The sequence below is a fragment of the Pholis gunnellus genome (genome assembly GCF_910591455.1).
Source record: "Pholis gunnellus genome assembly, chromosome: 4".
In the NCBI taxonomy this organism is placed as follows: Eukaryota; Metazoa; Chordata; class Actinopteri; order Perciformes; family Pholidae; genus Pholis; species Pholis gunnellus.
Window position 1 is genome coordinate 1,378,349 of NC_136530.1, and position 19,685 is coordinate 1,398,033.

Sequence of the window (19,685 nt, forward strand, 5' to 3'; positions counted from 1 at the left end):
AAAATTCACAGTGTCAAAGAGACAAATGTTTTCCTATTAAAAGCTGCACTATAATAACAACAGGTCACCTCATCACTAAATGTTACTTATGTTAGTATTCAGATCCTTCACTTAAGTACAGATAGCATCAATGTAAAGTACTACATTCAAAATGTAAATTACTCAGTGAATCAATGTATCAGTGAAAAGTGCAGAATACAGGACAATGAGTGTAAATACATCATATTTAATTATTATTACTGATGCATTAATATGTAAGTAGCATTTCATTTAGTGGTTGTTGGAGACGGAGCTATTATTATTTACATATTACATTTATATTATTATTTTTATAATATTGAAAATGTCTTATATTTTATGACATAATCAGATGGATCCGAATCTTGAATTGAACATCTTTGACAGATAAATGTTGACAGCACTGTCATCAACTATTTGGATGAAGTCTGAGTGAAACCATACAGAACATTACAATCATTTCAAAATAAAACGCAGACATATAGTTTTCCTTCATGATCTCTTTTGTTGAATGTAGCCTGCAGTATATATTATTACTACTTTGGGACTTTCCACATGTGCTGAACGCTTCTTGAATATTTGGACTGACGACGTTTGTTCCGGTTAGAATAATTTAGACTGAGGAGGAAATTCGTAGGCGGGGAAAACACACGAGTTTTAAACTGATAGTTCTGAGTCATGCGCTGCTATTTGACGAATGTGATGACGTAACTTTGAGGGAGTTGTGATCAACGTTTTGGTTACAAAGGTCAAAAATCTTTCATAGAAATGGAATGTTTTAATTTACAGTATTTCTGGTTTTAATTTATTCCATTAATATAAACATCAGTTTTGGGATTTAATATCCACATCATCGCTTTTGTATTATTGTATTTTATAATTTAAATATGTTATTATATGTGATCTAGTCTTTATTTAATTAAACAGCTGTTCTGTTTAATTCACTTTGTTAACTTATTCAATTGTATTTTTCCTTCACATTCTTTTTTTTAAATAGCAGCCTTTTGTCTTTAGTTGTTAGATCAAGACAGCGTCAGTGGTTGTTTTGTAATTCAGTAAATATATATGTTATTTGTAAACAATGTTTATTATTTTTCCTTTGTAAATATAAAGAAACAATGTCCTCCCTTCCCAAAAACACAATAACAAACCATCACACTAACCATACTGTAGCCTATCACTAACAAAAGACTATCATTCCAAAAAACACATATTACAGTATTGTTATAGCATCTTTTTCATATTTATATTGTAATTGTTCAATTCTATATTTATGCAATTGACTTTTGCAGTAGCCTACTTTGCCTGCATTTTGGTGATATTTTGGTATCAAAAGGTGATACTTATTTTTTTTAAATAAACTATAAGATTGTTTTCTTATGTTAACGTAGTTATCAGTTTGTTTCTTTATCAGTTTTAGCCACAGCATCAGAAAGGTCTTTCAAAGAGTAAAGAAAGCGAAGATGGATCACTCGTTTTACTTTTCGGAATCCTAAACTACAGACCGAGTAGAACAGACGCTGATTGGTTAAAATGGAGCAAACCGTTGCCTGATTGGCTGTACGTGTGAGTATCGTGAGATTTGATTGGTCTACAGCTTTGGCGCACAGAGTTACCTTCTCGCTGTCTGTGCTCGTCGTAGAAATACACTCATCTTTGACATAAATGCGCGTAAGCATACAACTACATTCGTGGAGAGAAGAAAAAATGGCAGCTGACGATTAAGAGAAGAAGTGTGTGTGGATCGAAGAAGAAAAAAGAAAAAAGACGTCGCTTGTAAGTTTTCTTTTCTTCAGACTTAACGATGAAGAGTTCCGGGAGATTGTTAGTTGAAGCTCCGTGTAATTCTGCCTGATAATAGGGAATAAAACTAGCTATTAGAGGGTTAACGCTAAGGTTAGCCAAACCTAGTTATTAGCCAGCACCGGGAGCTAGTTGTCAACAGTGGGCCCAGGCTATTACCTGGAACCTCGTTACGTTGCTGTTACACATACAAGATAATAACAGTGTTGTTGTTTGTTGAGTTTTTGTTGTATAGTAAGTAAAGTAGCGTTATTACACCTATGTTGGCTTTTAGCTAACGTTAGCTAAGTTACCATTTGAAGGCTGAACAGGTGATACAACATACATTTATAGATATATAATATATGTTACATCACATCTTCAGCCTTCCAATAGTCTTTAAAAGTCACGTGACCGACAATAACAATAAAACAACAACACCACCACGCTGGCTAACTGACGTAACGTTAGTTCATTAAGGTTAATCAAATAAATAATAATAATAATAATAATATATATACTATATATTATTATATATGTATATATATATGTTTGTATTATAAACATTAGAAAGTGAGTGGACTATTGTCTCCAGCTATAAGTCAACATTTGTATTAAGTTACAATGTTAGATATTGTAACATCAGGTAATAACAAAAACCCAAAATATAATGTTTATTGACTCATAGAACGGTTAGTTAGCTTCATTATCATATATATATATATATGATATATATATTATTATTATTTATTTATTTAATTAATAAACGTTACCTCAGTTAGCCAGCGTGTTGTTGTTGTTTATTGTTATTGTCGGTCACATGACTTTTAAAGACACACTTCCTGTTTTCCTTCATATTTTTCACCCTGAGTTGAGACGTTAGGACGACTTTATATTTACTTATTACTTAACTCCACCGGTGGAGGAAGTACTCCGCTGTCTTACTTTAGTAAACACAGTATTACTACAGTGTACAAATACTGTGATACAAGTAAAAAGGAAAGAAGTTCTGATATTATTTAAATTCCACAGAACAAACACGTCTTTCTTCTCCTTACTAGCAGCGTGAAGCTTTCCCTCAGGTCTACGGGGTTATTTCCAGCGATGCTTCTCTTTATGCTTCCAATTGATGATAATTGATCATATTAACTGCTTCAAATGTTGCTCAGTATTTTGATTCCCAATATAAGTTATAAAAAAATGTACATTTACAAACATCTGTATTCACATAAACAGTTTCTATTTTCTACACAATTCAGTATGAAAAGTATTTCATACTGTAGCCTCACGACATTGTAACTTTAACTTTAACTCTGATATGAATGAACTAATGAATGTCTTTGGACCCGTTTGTGCTGCAATTCAATTTAAATAATTTCACCTTTTGATATTACATATTTTTAGAAAACAACCAGAAGCATTGGACCATTTGGCCGTCTATGAAGCGTCGCCATTGGTCGTCATCGTAGAAGCGTCGCCATTGGTCGTCATCGTAGAAGCGTCACCATTGGTCGTCAGTCACCATGGGAAAAACGCCACTAAAAGGCAAGGAGACCACATTCATGCCTGTTTTCAAACTTCTTTTTCTCGTTTAAGTTTGCATAATTATATAAAATAAATAATTTTCACATATGAAAATAGGGGCTTGATCTGCCAGAAATAAGGAGCTAAATAAATCCATTAAGGCTGCATTTGACTTTTATTGGGACGATTTGTTAAAACAACTTTTGCATTTTCATACATGTATAATATTTATATATTTTTTAATCATTTTTAGATCAGAAAGACGGCAAAAAAGAGAAACCAGGAAGAATGGTTCCACTAACAGGTTCGACTCCTGCAACAGCTAAAGGTGAACTTCTTATTATAATTATGGTTTTATATTTTGTGACTTTTATATAACTTTAGAATACTTTAGTTAAAGTCAAGAGGAGCTGTGTTCAGTGTTTTCACCAGCAGTCACCAGTAGTCACTGTTACATTGACTTTTTTAATTAATGTAATGTTTACTCTACATTCCACTAGCATTAGCATTAGCATTAGCACAACTACAGACTGTCACAGATTCTTTCCGTCTTGATTGTCGTCTATGAGGGAATCTATTCTCTCCGTACTCATGTTACAGTTAGCAGGTGACATTGTGACATTCTGCTCAAATATTTACTGGATTTTATGTCATTTATAAGCAAGATTTGAATATATTATATATATATATATATATATATATATATATATATATATATATATATATATATTTTTTATATATATATATATATATATATATAATATAATGCGGCAACATGCGTAACGGTTTTGTCCACCACCCTCATCCCGTCATTGACTGTGGCTAAGTGGAGAGCGGGGCCGTCCTTCAATCAGAGGATCGGCGCTTCGATCCCCGGCTCCGCTAGTCGCATGTCGACGTGTCCTAGAGCAGAGACACTTAACCCCAAATTGCTCCCGTAGCTGTGCCTACGGTGTGATCGATAGATACTGAATTGTAAATGGCTGTAATGTTATGTCAGAAGTTCCAGGGAAGACAAAATGCTCCCAAACTTGAGACTTAAATGACGCTGTTAGTTCCTCCGCTGGCCATGACTTTAGACTTTCACCGTTAACTAACTGCTTTATTTCTGTTCACTGACACTCTGCATTGATATTCGGGGACTTGTTACTTGAAAAGAAAGTCATTCTAATTCTTCTTTGTGTGATTTTTTCTTTAGATGCTTTCAGCTGGGAGGAATATCTAAAAGAGACGTCTTCTCTGCCGGCTCCACCCGGCTGCTTCCGTCAGGTTTGTCCTCCTGGATTTCTCAGTAATAATTAGCAGAACTGTAGTCTTGGATAAAATAGTAATAATAATAATATCTGCTTTATCCTTTAAATATCTAACATTCATGATCCAAACTGAATCTGGTTCAGGGAACGAATCAGAAAAGCTTTAAGTTGAACACTGAAACCATAAATCCAAAATGTTTTCCAAATGTCCACAAGTGTTATGAAGAGTGTGTATTTCTGCAACGCCGTCCTCCCGGCCGAGTCCCGGATTAAACAAAGATTTGTCGTGCCGTGCGTTTGACCGACGCTCACAGTCTCCGTGATATCCGCAGGCCAGAGTCCCGCCCTCCAACGACTTCAAGGTGGGCATGAAGCTCGAGGCCCACGACCCGCGCAACTCCACCTCCGTCTGCATCGCCACGGTGATGGGTCTGACGGGGGTCCGCCTGCGTCTCCGTCTGGATGGAAGCGACAACAGCAACGACTTCTGGAGACTCGTGGACTCCTCGGACATCCAGCCCATCGGCAACTGTGAGAAGAACGGGGACATGCTGCAGCCCCCGCTGGGTAAGAAGTCTCAAACACCAGCCGGGCTAAACCGTCGTCTCAGTCAGAGACAGATAGTAATAATCTGCCCGGAGACAGACGGAGGATTGGCTCTCAGGCTAACTCATCACTTTTAGGTGGAAACTGAAATGTTGATTAATGTGCTCTGTCCCTGGTGAATGAATGAATGAATGAATGAAAATAATGGTTAACTGTGCTGTAGAACATTTAGCTTTGAGTCTTCTGTGGAAGGGAGAAGAAGAATTATGATAATTATGATTTGGATAGTTGTAATACAGCTTGAATAATTAGAAAAGCAACATAATTAAGTTTTAAAAAATTTATAAATTTATAAATTTATAAATTTTTCAAATATCAAACTGACCCGTATAGGGACGCCACCTAAACTCCTTACTGGGGAGCGTTATGTGGGCTTTGTTTGGTTAATTGACATCATGTGAAACCACAAAGAACAGGACTGAAGAGACAGGAGCTGGATCCCAAAAACCGGTTCAGTAGACAGGAAGTAGCACAGCGAGGAACCACGACGAACTGGCCACGGACAAAGAGAGCGACAAAGACTAAATACAACAATCAGAGACAGCTGACAGCAAGTCTGACCTGACAGGTGGGAACCAATCAGGGCGAGGCACGACGGCGCGCACTAGAGACAGGAAGTGAAGCAGTCTGCAACTAAAAGAAGTGGCGAGTTTCAAAATAAAACAGGAAATATGAATAAATAACATGAAACAAGGAACAACAGGAGTCAGGAGCAGCAAAGATTACGACGTCGGGGTCTCTGTACGAGAGTTTCCAGACAATAAATAAACCTTTTGATTATAAAATAGTTAAATAATATCCTGATCCCCCCCCCCCCTCAGGCTTCCGGATGAACGCCTCCTCGTGGCCCATGTTCCTGTTGAGAACCTTAAACGGAGCTGAGATGGCTCCAGTGATCGCCTTTAAAAAGGTACGTGCTGCTTCATGAACAAACACCCGTTAAACACACACACAGTACAGCGTTTAACGAGGTCCCCCCCCCCCCCCTTCAGGAGCCTCCGAGGCCCCCCCAGAACAACTTTAAGTCAGGCATGAAGCTGGAGGCCGTGGACAAGAAGAACCCGTACCTCATCTGTCCGGCCACCATCGGAGAAGTGAAGGGCGACGAGGTCTTCGTCATGTTCGACGGCTGGCGAGGCGCCTTCGACTACTGGTGCAAGTACGACTCCCGGGACGTCTTCCCCGCGGGCTGGTGCTCGCTCACCAAGCACAGCATCCAGTCGCCCGGAAACAGCGGTGAGTGGGTCATCGTTGATGATCCGTATTAACAGAAACGGATCCCTTTGTTGTTTGATTAGAGCAGCTGGTCTACAAGGATACAGAATATTATTAGTTTTGGATAATATTGGAGAAACTTTTTAACTTTGACTCTTTATTCTTTATGCCGTTTCCCGCCGCTCCTTCCAGTCACTCTGCCAAAGAGCGTGCCGATCCTCCCGGCGTCGCCCTCCAAGCCCAGCAGGCGCTCCATGCAGTCCCCCTACCGCCTCCCCAACCCTCTGCCCGCTCTGCCCGTCAGGAAGGGGGTCCGGGGCCGCCGGCCCAAGAGCGAGACCATCGCTCTGCTCAAAGCTGTGGCGGAAGCGGCGGCAGCGGCGGCGGCAGCGGGCGCCGAGCAAAACGGAACCGCGCCCGAAAGCATGCAGCTGGTTCCCCGACCCCACAAGAAGAGAGGGCCGAAGCCCGGAAGCAAGGTGAGGCCCCCGCCGCACAAACACAAACCCCGACACTTTGTTTGTTACTGCCGAGGTGCAAACGAATGTGTTTTTCTTTCCAGAGGAAGTCCAAGATCCTCCAAAGCCCCGGACATCTGCAGAGCATCCAGGTTCCTCAGGAGAGCCCCGCCAGCCTCAACTCCGTGGTCTCAACAGGTGATCCGCCGCTTGATCCCATAATTAAAGAGATTTCATTTAGAACCATTAGCGTATCTCATTAGCTCACCGTGTCTCCTCCGCGTGTTGTTCCAGTGTGCGTGTACGTGAATAAACAAGGGAACTGCGGCCCCCACCTGGACCGGAAGCAGATGCAGCGTCTCCCGGACCACTTCGGTCCGGGCCCGGTGAACGCCGTGCTCCAGCTGGTGGTCCAGTCCTCCATAGACTGCGCGTACCAGCCCAAAGTCCTGCTCAGCGCTCTGCAGACTCACTCGGGAGGAGGAGAGGTGGTCAGAGGTAGAGTCACCGACACATTGTTGTTTTGTTTATTTGAAGTTATTTTACCATTCCCTGAAGAAGGGAAATAAAACATCACGTCTCATGTGGTCCTTCCTCCGCAGTGAGGACCGACGGGGGCGTCCGCGTGGTCAAACTGCCGTCGGCCTCCAGCGCCTCCTTCGTGCTGCGCTTCCTGGAGACGATGTGTCGTCACCTGCAGTGCGACAACCTGTTCAGCAGCCAGCCGTTCAGCCACTACGCCGCCTACGACAGGACCAAGTCAGGTGACGCCCCGCATTCACGAGTTCTCACAGGTAAAAGCTTAAAAACCAGGGAGGTGAGGTCACTTTAAAACGTTTACTCGTTCCTGTGTTTCAGTGAAAGAAGAGGCGCTGGACGCTCCGTCTCTGGCTCGGGGGAGTAAACGGAGTCTCTCCGGAGTCTCGCCGCCGTACGCAGCTCCTCTGTCGCCGAAACATTTACGCACCGAAGCTCATCCTTCAGAAGGTACCGTCCACTGGGATGTTTATTTACTAAAAGGTTCATGTGTTTTGGGGGTGAAGAGATGAGACGTGGCAGAGTTCTTCTCAAAGAAAACTAAAACTGTGTCGATATGGCAACATTTTAGATTTGAAGAACGTGTAAACACTGTCGGGACAAAATCTTGGGTCCTTTTTATTTATTGTTCTTGGCAGTTAGTAAACGAGCTTAGAGGAGCATTACCGCCACCACGTGGAGTTGCTGCACTCTGATTCATGGGCTCTCATGCTGTGTTCACAACCACAAGCACTGTGAACTAAACCGGCCCAAGTTCCTACCAGGAGGCAACCTCCGGTTCTAGTAGGAGAAGCCAAAGCGTCACGTGTTAAAGCTGCATTCTCTCTAATGACCACCAGGGGGCGACTCCTCTGGTTGTATAGAAGTCTATGAGAAAATGACTCTACTTCTCTCTTGATTTATTACCTCAGTAAACATTGTAAACATGAGTTTATGGTCTCAATCTCTAGTTTCAAGTCTTCTTCAATACAGCATGATGTTCATTTAGTAAATGATGGTCCATTTAGAGTCAAACAGACCATAAAGCAGGGGATGCTTTAGGGGCGGGGCTACACGGTGATTGACAGGTCTCTAGCAGAGACGTATACAGCGTCTCTACGTCACTCCTCCTCAGTCCAGGTATGCTCACTTCCTGTTCACTGGCTGCAAAAGGTTTTTTGTTGCTGAACTTGTTGAATGTGCGTTTCTCTCTCCAGCAGAGACTCTGCCTCATGAAGAGAACGGCCTCCTAAAGGAGCAGCGCTACATGGACTCGGCCTCCAACTCCATGACCCCTCGACCCCAGATGGTGCGCAGCTCCTCGGAGTACCACTCCCACGCCGGCGCCCGCTATCGCCACGGCGCAGCCGTGCGGCGCCTCTCCTCCAACCCGGCGGAGCTCAGCTCCAAGCAGCAGCTCAGACGAGTAGAAGGTACGGTGAGACTCTGTGGACGTACGGTAGATGTGTGCGTGATTGTAAACGCTCCGGTGCTCAGTGTGTACGTTATGCTTCCGGTAGCAGCCAGCTCCACCACCGGCCCCGAGGCTCTGGGCTCCGAGCTGCCCGGTAGAAACCCGTCGTCCTGGTCCATCGAGGAGGTGATGCAGTTCGTGAAAGACGCCGACCCCACGGCGTTAGCTCCACACGCCGAGCTGTTCAGGAAACACGTGAGTTCACTTTTACTCTATGAGGAAGTGCTTACTGCACGACTTCAGCCGTGACGACTTCAGCCGGATCAGAGGCTGATCGAGCACTGTGTGTGAACCGATTATTCTCCGTCATGGATGTGATGTTTTCCACGATGACGGAACAACTCGTGAGGACGTCTGTCGCATGAAGTGCGATTTCCCCCGTTGAAGCGAGTGCTTGCAGGATCTGTAAATCTCAAGTCTTTACTAGCAGCTGTTGTTCAGTTAAATTCTGTATTTAATAATTCTACTACTGCCGACATGATGAGGAATCAGCTGTTATTGGAACGAATAGCGCGCGGCGTGTCCAGCGGCGTTCTCAGACCTACGGAGCGACGTCTGAAGTCACAGTTTGAGGCTTTGAGGAGGACGACGGATACAAAACGGAGGACTTTACTTTTCTTATTAACGCTTAATTTGTTCTGCACAACTTTTGTGAAGTTCACCCATAAACTGTAAAGGAACAAAAGCATGAATGCTCTCCAGTTGAGAGGAACATGAATAAATATTAAAGACGTGTGGAAACACAAGAGAAAGAGAAAGACGCTGATTTTAGCCGTGATTATTATTTATTGAACTTAACTCGGTGTGCATTAGTCTCTTCATGTATTCTTCATGTATGTGTGCAGCACTGTGAATTGTAATTGATTAGTTTGGAAGTAGATGAGTTTGTAGCGCTCTCTGCTGACCACAAGCTGTTTATTGTACATTTATATTAAAGGTCATTTTGTCTCGTTCTGTTGTTGAAACAGGAGATCGATGGGAAAGCTCTGATGCTGCTGCGGAGCGACATGATCATGAAGTACATGGGTCTCAAACTGGGTCCGGCTCTCAAGTTGTGTCACCACATAGAGCGGCTGAAACAAGGGAAACCCTGAAGGAGCCGGCATCTGGACCGGGACTCATGATGGGAAGGGGGTGAGGGGAGGGGGGGGGGGGGGGGGGGGGGGGGCTACATGTGGAGGGTCTGAACTCATATCAGGACTTCATCCAGACCTCCAGACCCCCCCCCCCCCCCCCGGCGTGGACCAGGTGTTTGACACTTTACCTCACCCCCCCTCATCAGTTTTGACTTTTAAGGAATCCCAAAGGACCAGAATCCTCTGCAGTGTTCACACGGAGGGGACCCCCCCCCAAAGATGGAGAATGTTTCTTCTTATAATCAGTCTTTATTCCTGTTGAATGAATAACGACGGGTCGGTTTTTACTGAGAAAACTAAACTAACTCATCAGAAGTTCTTCCCTTCAAGAGGAGACTCTTTCATTCTCCTGCAGAACGCTGATCAATGCGTTCTGATGGATTCTCTCACCGGTCGGCTGCGGTTACGCTCGTCTTCAACATATGATAAACATTTCCTCTTAACTCTTCACAATAAAAGTCTGTATTAGGAGACTTGTTTAAGAAAGCTCCGCTAATATTGTGATGAACACGTTTTACTGTTAATTGTGCACAATAGGGCTGCGATGAAACATTACTTTCATTGTCGACTGATCGGTCAGTCGTTTTCTCGATTAATCGATTAGTTTTAGAAAATTGTCAGAAAAATTGCCCAAATTCCAAAATGACATCTTCACTGTCAGAGACAAAAGAACCAGAAAATATTCACATTTAAGAAGCTTTTCTTCTTAGATTTATGCCAACGGATTAATTGCTTATCAAAGAAAGTTGGTGATCAAATGTAATAGTTGACAACTAATTGATTAATTGTTGCAGTTTTAGGAGACTTTGTTTTACCGGGAGAGTAGCCGCTAACGAAGCTACGCTAGCTCAATGATCAACACATGTTCCTCTGAATTCTCTTCTTTTGTTATTTAAAGGAAATCTTCCGCAGTAACTTAACTTAGCTCAGACAGCAGCTCTCCAGCTTTTCTTCCTCTCTTCTCTTCTTTCTCCTCGTCAGAGGAAGATGACGGAGAGACTAACGCGTCCGTATGAGAAGACGAATGTAACCGCGGCCGGAGACGGACGTCTTCTTCAATGTCGTCACGTTTTACTAAATCCGACAGTTCTGATCGAACCTCATGTTTTCCACCAGTTTCCTGCCGTCATCCTCATCATCCTCATCATCCTCATCATCATCATCATCACCATCATCACCGCCGCCCTTTATGCTCCTCTGACTCGAGTCGACGATGGTTCATGGGTTTCTTTTAAACATTTTAACATTTCCTCTTAAATCTCGTGAGCTCGTCGGTTCTTCTGAAGCGTTACAATCACTGTTGGATGAAGACAGATGTGTACAGTTTTTATGGGTTTAACCATGAATATCAGCGACAGAATGTACATTTTGTAGAAATATTTTAAAGGAGATCGTCTACACGAGTTAGAAATGGCAGATTTACATATTTTTAATCTCATTAACGCGGCTCTTTTAGTTCGGATCCTCTCAGTAACGTGTAGACGCTGCCTTGCTTCACCGACGACATTTCTCAGGTCTACGTGGTCTTTGTTAGTTCGAGCTTTTGTAGCAAACTGTTTATAATGAAAACACTCGACGGAATGTTCCGGTTCCTCCTGGATTTAAACAAACACACTTTTTGTGCCAAATGACATTGAACACGGAGCTCTGAGAGCCGTGCATTCTCCTCTTCTCGTTTATTCTTCAAACTACTTGAAATAAGTGTCACTAGTCCATTTAATGTCACACCAGATAAACGATGTGTGCTCATGACGTTGTGTATTTGCTTTTCTTTTTTTATAAACCTACCAAAAACTAAAAGACGTGTTTTTACTGACTGACGGAAGATTATTTAAGAATTAAGTGATGGAAAGGAGAGATTTTGGAGATTCGTTTCCTATCTTTGAGTCAAATATTCAATTTATATTAAATTTAACACATAACTAAAACAACTGATATTTAACACAAATGGTGAACACAATAGTTTGTTTAAAACAACTGATTTGGATCAGTTTCGAGCTGATTATTTTTATTTTCTAGGAACTTTGAAAACAATTCTGTCTTTATTTATTTTAAATATACTTTAAATAACAATCTGAACTTGAATAAGTAACTATTTCATGTAGTTTTTCCACACAGAAATGAATGAAATGCTGAGAAAAAAAGGCCAACTATGTGTTTAAAAAATAAAAATAAAGATTCCAGAAGACCTCGAGACCCCTGTGGAGCTCTGAGGACCCCGGTGGGGGTCGGGACCCTCAGGTTGGGAACCAGTGATGGACAAAGATCAAACATTTCCTTCATTAAACTAAAACGTTACGTCTCAAGTGGAAGAAAAAAACATGAAATAAAAGAAAACTATTCTGTAAACAGGAAGTAGGTTTTAAATCCAACAGCAAACATTGAACCAGGAAGTAAAACGACGTAATCAGCGGAAGCTTTTATTAACGTCTCTTCTGTCTAAAGTTGTCTGTCTAACAGTGAAGGTTTCACGTTTAAACTGAAATAAAGTGATACATTATTTTCTACTTTCTCTACTTTACATCTTTTAACTAACTTAACTATCAAATATTTATTCATTTTCAGATTTTTGTAATTTTATTTGTTTTATTTTCTGTATAATAAATTCTAGGTTTACATATTAAGAATTTAAACCTTTTATATTTTTGTATAAATAATGCTTATTTATTTAATAATCATGTTGTTTTCTTCATATTATGTGCTATATCTCAGTAACTTGATGCCTTGAGGTACAGTCTGGTGTTCTGTGCGCTCTACTCCACGGACTCTCTTCAGGACTACTTGTCAGTGTGCGCGGACTCACCTGATCCTCCGCGCATTGATCCGATGACACGCTGCTCGGTGAGCTCGCGCTCTGCGGTCAACACAGCTTATTTGTAAACATTTGTAAACATTAAACACGTGGACACAAACTAGAAACTAAAGTTCAGATGATTAAAAGAGAAACTAGACTCTCCTCTCCTCCTCCTCTTCTCCTCTCCTCCTCTTCTCTGTGGATCTACGTTTCATCTCCAAACCTCAGGTCTCCCACCTGTTCCAATCAGTCACTAAGACACGCCCCCTTTAAAAAACATATGGCTTTGCAAGCAGGTAGGCCCCGCCCCCAGCCTGACAGCCAATATGTATATAAATATATAGATATATAAAATTAAAAAAAGATATGAAAATATATGTAAAACAAATATATATATATATTTTAATATATATATATATATATATATATATATATACACAGAGATGCACTTTTTTTTTTTTTTTTTAAGTCAACATTCTCTGAGATAGTAAACTAAATATTCTTATCTTTAGGACGTCATCGTTGGCTTTGGGAAACACTGATCGACATTTTCACCATTTTCTGACATTTCATAAAGCAAAGAACTGATCGATTAATCGAGAATAAGCTGGAGATCAATACTCGGTGGAACACTGGCGGGTTGCTTTTGCCGGATGAAACATTTTCTCTGATTCCAAACCAGTTCCGTCAAACACAAAGAAACATTTGAGATTGTTTTTTTAAAAGTCGTTGAAGGAAAAGTCAGAGACACAAATTCAGACCTCTGAGATATTTAAATTCACTTCCATATAAAAAGCACACAAACTGTACAGAAAGCAAACATTTACCTGACATCTCGTTTAAAACGGCAGAATTCTGAAGAGAAAAAGATCTCCAGGAGTCCGACGGTAGATACTGACGGGTCGTATAAATAACAGGCGCACAGTGAATAAATTAGGAGGAATCCTGTTCAACCAACAGGGAGTCAAAGTTCATGAGCATAAATAAAAAGAAGATCCGTCCCTCCGCCTCAGTCACAGACTTCAGAAACAGGTCCAAACACCCTGTAACGCTTTGAGAACTAAACTAAGACAAAGTGCACTCAACGGGATCAAGAACATTCACATCTCATGGAACACAAAGAACCCCACGCGCCACTAAACCGGCGCTCTCTTTCAAAAGACACCAAACCACTTCAACTAATGCGTCTGAAAGATTCTGATTCTAACAAACAGACTAATAACACTTCACGAACATCACCAAACAGAAAGGTTCTCTGTCTCGTCATTCTCTTCTTTGATCGTCATCTTTAAATGTAATAAATCTATATTAAAACCTGCTCTGCATGAGTCGGTTAGAGGAAACAGCAGCTCTGGTGTTTTTTATGCTCTCCAGGCAACTAAACCTTCCTCGTATATTTCTTTAGGCCCGTAAGAAAGTTCTGTTTGAACGTGAGGACGATTCCCTTTTTGTTCCTGCTGTTTAAAACGAAGCAACGATGTATTTAAAGGAATTGTGGGCGTGTCACCATTAGCCCGTCATGCTAACACCCCCCCCGACCAATCAGAAGAGAGGGAATCCCTCCATTGATGACGATGGTCTGCTGCTCTGCTCGGTGAAAACGAGGAAACAAACCCAAGAGTCTGATTTATGAAGACAATCTTTAAAAGCCACGGAGAGCCCATTAAAGGGGTAGTTGTGATGTTTGTATGAGGTACTTCTACACAGTCAGTGTACTATTACTACAGCAGTAGTTAGTTTGTGTTATTGGGTGTTTTAAAGGGTTAATTCAGATTCACTAAAGTCTCAACGGCTCAAACTCACCAACAGATGTGAGCAGCAGCAGAGCAGCAGCTCCTGTGTTGTGAGGTAGAATCAGTGTTTCAGTGAATGAGTCTGGTGTCTTTGTAGAGATCATAGAGAACAGCTTCAGTTCCCTCAGAAAGGTCTGTCTGACAGCAAGGTGAAGAGGTGAACACATTCTAAATACAGCGTTCACTCACACTGATAGACATTCTGTTAGGAGTCTAACATACGTCCACAGCAGAACATTACTCTGTTTCTATGAACTCATCTGCTGCAGTGGAACCCTGACTGTGGAGGAGAACCTCACACACACTACAGAACATCAGGACTGTCTCTTTAAGCTGGCAGACAACAGAAACATGTGCGGTTCAGTATATCGGTACAAAAGACAACAACACAGGAAGTCAGAAATCATCTCTGGAACTTCTGTGTTGACCTTCAGACATTCATGAGCTTCAGTTTGAGCAACATTTGGAGCCAAAAACTCTGATTGGACAAGTAAGTGTTTGATTACAGAATGTCCCCACATGTGTTTTATGTTACGCCCCCCCCCCCCCTCATCTCTCGCCTTCACTTCCTGGGAAGCAGCGCTGCCAGTCTCTGCTTCTTCATGGGGAGGAAGTGGATCTCCTGCGAGCTGACCTTCTTCAGTTTGATGGCCCTGTTCTTGGGGGGCTTCTTATGCGGGTTGTTGAGGTCGTGCTGGTCCCCGTGGGACGACGACGTCGGCACCCCGTAGAGCTGCTGCAGCGCCGCCGCCTGGCTGCCGTCCCGTTTGATGGAAAAGTTCTTGGTGGAGACGCCCGAGAGGCCTTTGATCTTCCCGCAGAGGATGGCGGGGATGGCGTCCTTCACCGCGACGATGACCTTGGCCGTCTGCGAGGCGCCGACTATCTCCAGGTTTCCGGCGCCGCCGCTCTGTTGACCCAGAGAGCCGGACCCGCTGGCGGCGCTGTCGACCACCCACTTGTGCTGCCGGCTGAACTCCAGCGACGCCAGACTGCCCAGGAGTTTGGAGTCTAGAGACAAAGACGTGCCGCCGCCATCTTGACCAGAACGGAAAGACGTTTCTCTGGTCGACTGGACGCACTTTTTCCTCGCGGCCGCCGGCACCGACAGGTCGAGCACGTCGTCCTGCTGAGGACTCGGGTATTCCTGTTTCAGTTCGACCGGGCACGCTCGGACAGAAAGGTCCAAAGCTTGTCCTTCGTCTGCAGGAAGCGAGGACGGGGACGCGTGTGGCAGCGGCAGCGAAGACATGCACCTGCGTGACGACGACGACGGCGGAGGAGGAGAGGTAGTATCTTTAGGAGACGTCTGAGTGCTTTTACTCGCAGTGCAAACCGGTTTTGGCATGTTCCCCTTTGAGTCCTCGGCCTGGGGGACGGGGACGGGGACGGGCAGCGGGACGGGCAGCGGGACGGGCAGCGGGATGATGACTGGATAGGGAACTAGAAGCGTGGCGGGGGGGACTAACGGGGCCAGGGGGGAGGCGTAGGGGGCCGAGAGGGGAGGAAGCGGGAAGAAGGCGGAGCCCGGTGACTGGCAGGTCGACGCGCCCGCCTGGGAGGGGAAGAGATCCTGCAAGATGGCCGCAAACGCTGGATTCTGCAGGAGGGAGAGCAGGTTGGCGTCCTGCGTCTGTCCCGCCGACTTCTGGTCGAACGGGTTCTGACACAGGACGCTGCTCTGGAGCTGAGGGCAGCCGGCGGTCTGAGGGATCACGGAGGGGCTCATGTGCTGGAGGACCTGCTGGTCCAGGACCAACGGGAGCGAAACGGGGCTCTGGCTCGCTATCAGGTACGGCGCCGCCCCCATCTGGCCGAGCTGAGACCCGGCCGCTCCGGCCATCTGGAGGTGGATGGGCAGCATCAGAGGGCCGTCTCCCAGGCACACCGGGTGCAGAACGGTCGTGGCGACTTTAAGCGCCACGCCTCCCGGAGATTCGGCGCCGGGACTCGCCGCTGCCGGCGCAGGAGGCTCCGCGCCATCGGAGAGGCCTCCTTTGCTGCCGCAGGAAGCAGCAGGAGCAAGTGGGTTTACTCCTTCCTCCACTTTACCGGGGGTGTCTCCTCCTCCTCCTCCGACCTCGGCGCTGCCCCCGTCAGACTGGGACCGGGTCATGGTGGCGGACGCGTCGTCACTTCCCTCCATCGTTCAGTTTGAGGAGTCGGTCGAAATCTTCATCAAGGACTACCGACGGTTCTTATCCATTGTTCTCCCAGGAAGCCCTGAAACACAGGAAACACAATGTTTAATGGTTTTTAATTTATAATGTGGAAACTGTCTCTGGTCCATGAACGCAGAATCTTATCTAAGGACAAAAATCTATTCTAACCCAAAAATGGCAAAAATGGCAAAAATGGCAAAAATGGCAAAAATGACAATGGAGATGGTGAACAGCACGGACACCGAAATATAACGATTAAAGGCCACTCAAACCTTTCGATGGCGCTTTAAAATAACCAGATACTACATTAATAGAATAAAATGATGGGTGATTTTTGGAGGCTTCCAGCTTCTGAAATGAGAATATTTTCTGGTTTATTTCCTCTGTGACGGTGAACTTAAATTCTTTAAAGTTGTGGAGACAAACAAGAGATTTGAGGACGTCATCTTGGGTATTTTATAAACCAAAAAAAACTAATCAATTAATCAAGAAAACAACTGACAGATTAATCAACGATGAAAATAATCTTTAGTTTCAGTGCTCACTGAAAAAAAGCCTCGAGGAGCAAAAAGTTAAGATTTTGGTTCCCTCGATGTTAAAAGAAAAAAACATTTTTAATAATTAGTGTTTAATTTAACTAACTCTCATCAGGAAGTCTGACAATAACCCAGAGCAGCAGTATAAAGACGAGGGACGCCGCCTGAAACCAGGTTCTAAATGAGTAAAAACCAGCAGTGTTGATGCGGTCCAGTTATCTGCTGTCGGTACTTTCTTAGTTCCTGAGTCACACGTCCTCTCTCTGTCTCTCTGTCTCTTTGTCTCTTTGTCTCTTTGTCTCTCTGTCTCTTTGTCTCCTCTCAGCACAGCGTGAGACTCTCATCATGATCAGAGAGAAGGAAACATTGCAGAACTCTGGTCGTCTCAAACACAATGAAACTCTCACAAGTAAGTTCATCACAACATGTGACCAACAAGCAGAACATCAGTCTGTTGGTGGAGCAGCCGTCAGGTAACGGTGGTGATGTCATACGGTGGTGATGTCATACGGTGGTGATGTCATACGGTGGTGATGTCATACGGTAGTGATGTAATACAGTGGTGTCATACGGTAGTGATGTCATATGGTGGTGATGTCATACGGTAGTGATGTCATACAGTGGTGATGTCATACGGTAGTGATGTCATACGGTGGTGATGTCATACGGTAGTGACGTCATACGGTGGTGATGTCATACGGTAGTGATGTAATACAGTGGTGTCATACGGTAGTGATGTCATATGGTGGTGATGTCATACGGTAGTGATGTCATACAGTGGTGATGTCATACGGTAGTGATGTCATACGGTGGTGATGTCATACGGTGGTGATGTCATACGGTAGTGATGTCATACAGTGGTGATGTCATACGGTGGTAATGTCATACGGTGGTGATGTCATACGGTGGTGATGTCATACTGAGTTTGATCAGAAGAACAGGATCATAATGAAACATAATCACTGAGATCATTGATTAGCTGAGAATGTGTTTTAAAGATTTCTGAACTTCTCAAGAAAGAATATTTGTTTACAAAGAATAATAAAGAAATGTGGATTCTTTTCTTAATGAATTGCCTTTTTATATCACAAAATAATCAAAAAGAACCAGAGTATCACTAAGTGGACTAGTATTGATAACATCCTATAATAGTATCATATAATAATCCATATGCAGCTGAAGGGACAGAAGACACGGAGGAAAGGATTAAAATTGATCCATCTCTGTCTCCATCCATCACTCTCAGCCTGCTGTTAATAATCCGTCTGTGTGTTGTCTTTGCTCTTCACCTCAACACACAACAACACACAACAACACACAACAACACACAATAACACACAACAACACATGTCCGGTCTGCTCCGCCTGTCAGCCCTCATCCATCTGCAGCGGTGAGACCTCCCTCGGGTGGAGATACAATGCGTCCGATGTCAGCGAGGTCAATTATTCATGCTGATGGGAGCAGCGAGGAGGACACACCCGGGTCTCTAACACCACCCAGTGTGCACCAACAAAGTCTGCCACATGTAGTCCTTCTGCCCTCTTCCTGCACAGCCTCCATGTGGAGCCGGGTCGCCTCACTGAGCACTCGTTCCCCCCTCAGGCCGGTTGTATATCGTAGCGTAGATGAGACTTTGTAATGTGGCTCTGATGGAGCTCTGATGGATTACACGGAGGATTCTGCAGCCAGACGGTCGGCCGATGACCTCGTCCCCCGTTTCACACATGGGGGGGGGGGGGGGCCTCAGGAATACAAGATCCCAATAAAAGCTTTTGTGCCTTTGTAGCTTCAGGCTTCTGTGCAGCAGATGAGTTCATAGAAACAGAGTAATGTTCTGCTGTGGACGTATGTTAGACTCCTAACAGAATGTCTATCAGTGTGAGTGAACGCTGTATTTAGAATGTGTTCACCTCTTCACCTTGCTGTCAGACAGACCTTTCTGAGGGAACTGAAGCTGTTCTCTATGATCTCTACAAAGACACCAGACTCATTCACTGAAACACTGATTCTACCTCACAACACAGGAGCTGCTGCTCTGCTGCTGCTAACATCTGTTGGTGAGTTTGAGTTGTTGAGACTTTAGTGTTTTAAAGAGTTGATTCAGATTCACTACAGTCTCTCACCAGAGTCTGGTGTCTTTGCAGAGAGCATAGATCTGTTTCTGTAGGTAATACACTGACTAGCCTTTCAAGACTGCGGTAACACGAGCAGCTAAATGCAAAAACCTGCGGTAACGGTGCTCTCAGGCCGTCCATACCATAATAACAATGCTTCAGGAGCAACGTCAGTCAGAAGACCACAGTCATGAGAACTACGGTGGCCTTTGAGGTGACTGTGAGAGTCTCTCTGTAGAGCCGGTGTTATGTTTGTCCGTTCTGGGCTCCTGTAGGAACATGGAGGGGCAGCATGGCGGACTC

At 43.9% G+C, this 19,685-nt stretch overlaps 2 protein-coding genes across 5 annotated transcripts; one reads left to right on the forward strand and one right to left on the reverse strand.

Annotated features, from left to right (window-relative positions):
• The first annotated feature begins 1,710 nt into the window (after window positions 1-1,710).
• LOC306695200 (sex comb on midleg-like protein 2) lies at window positions 1,711-11,765 on the forward strand. 4 transcript variants are annotated; one of them, XM_079158381.1, is made up of 15 exons: window positions 1,711-1,794; window positions 3,205-3,345; window positions 3,578-3,652; window positions 4,523-4,593; window positions 4,910-5,144; window positions 6,005-6,093; window positions 6,176-6,419; window positions 6,591-6,877; window positions 6,961-7,054; window positions 7,151-7,354; window positions 7,459-7,620; window positions 7,715-7,843; window positions 8,590-8,805; window positions 8,893-9,041; window positions 9,815-11,765. In XM_079158381.1, the coding sequence occupies exons 2-15, from the start codon at window positions 3,324-3,326 to the stop codon at window positions 9,938-9,940; spliced, it is 2,103 nt and encodes a 700-aa protein (XP_079014507.1). In that variant the 5' UTR covers window positions 1,711-1,794; window positions 3,205-3,323; the 3' UTR covers window positions 9,941-11,765. The 4 variants fall into 4 exon arrangements, with proteins under 4 accessions (XP_079014507.1, XP_079014508.1, XP_079014509.1 ...); XM_079158382.1 differs by having other exon boundaries at window positions 8,896-9,041; XM_079158383.1 differs by having other exon boundaries at window positions 8,593-8,805.
• A 3,366-nt stretch (window positions 11,766-15,131) lies between these two features.
• On the reverse strand, window positions 15,132-16,715 carry rai2 (retinoic acid induced 2; the record flags this gene model as incomplete). Its single annotated transcript, XM_079157833.1, has 1 exon — window positions 15,132-16,715. The coding sequence occupies one exon, from the start codon at window positions 16,713-16,715 to the stop codon at window positions 15,132-15,134; it is 1,584 nt and encodes a 527-aa protein (XP_079013959.1).
• Between the last annotated feature and the right edge of the window lie 2,970 nt (window positions 16,716-19,685).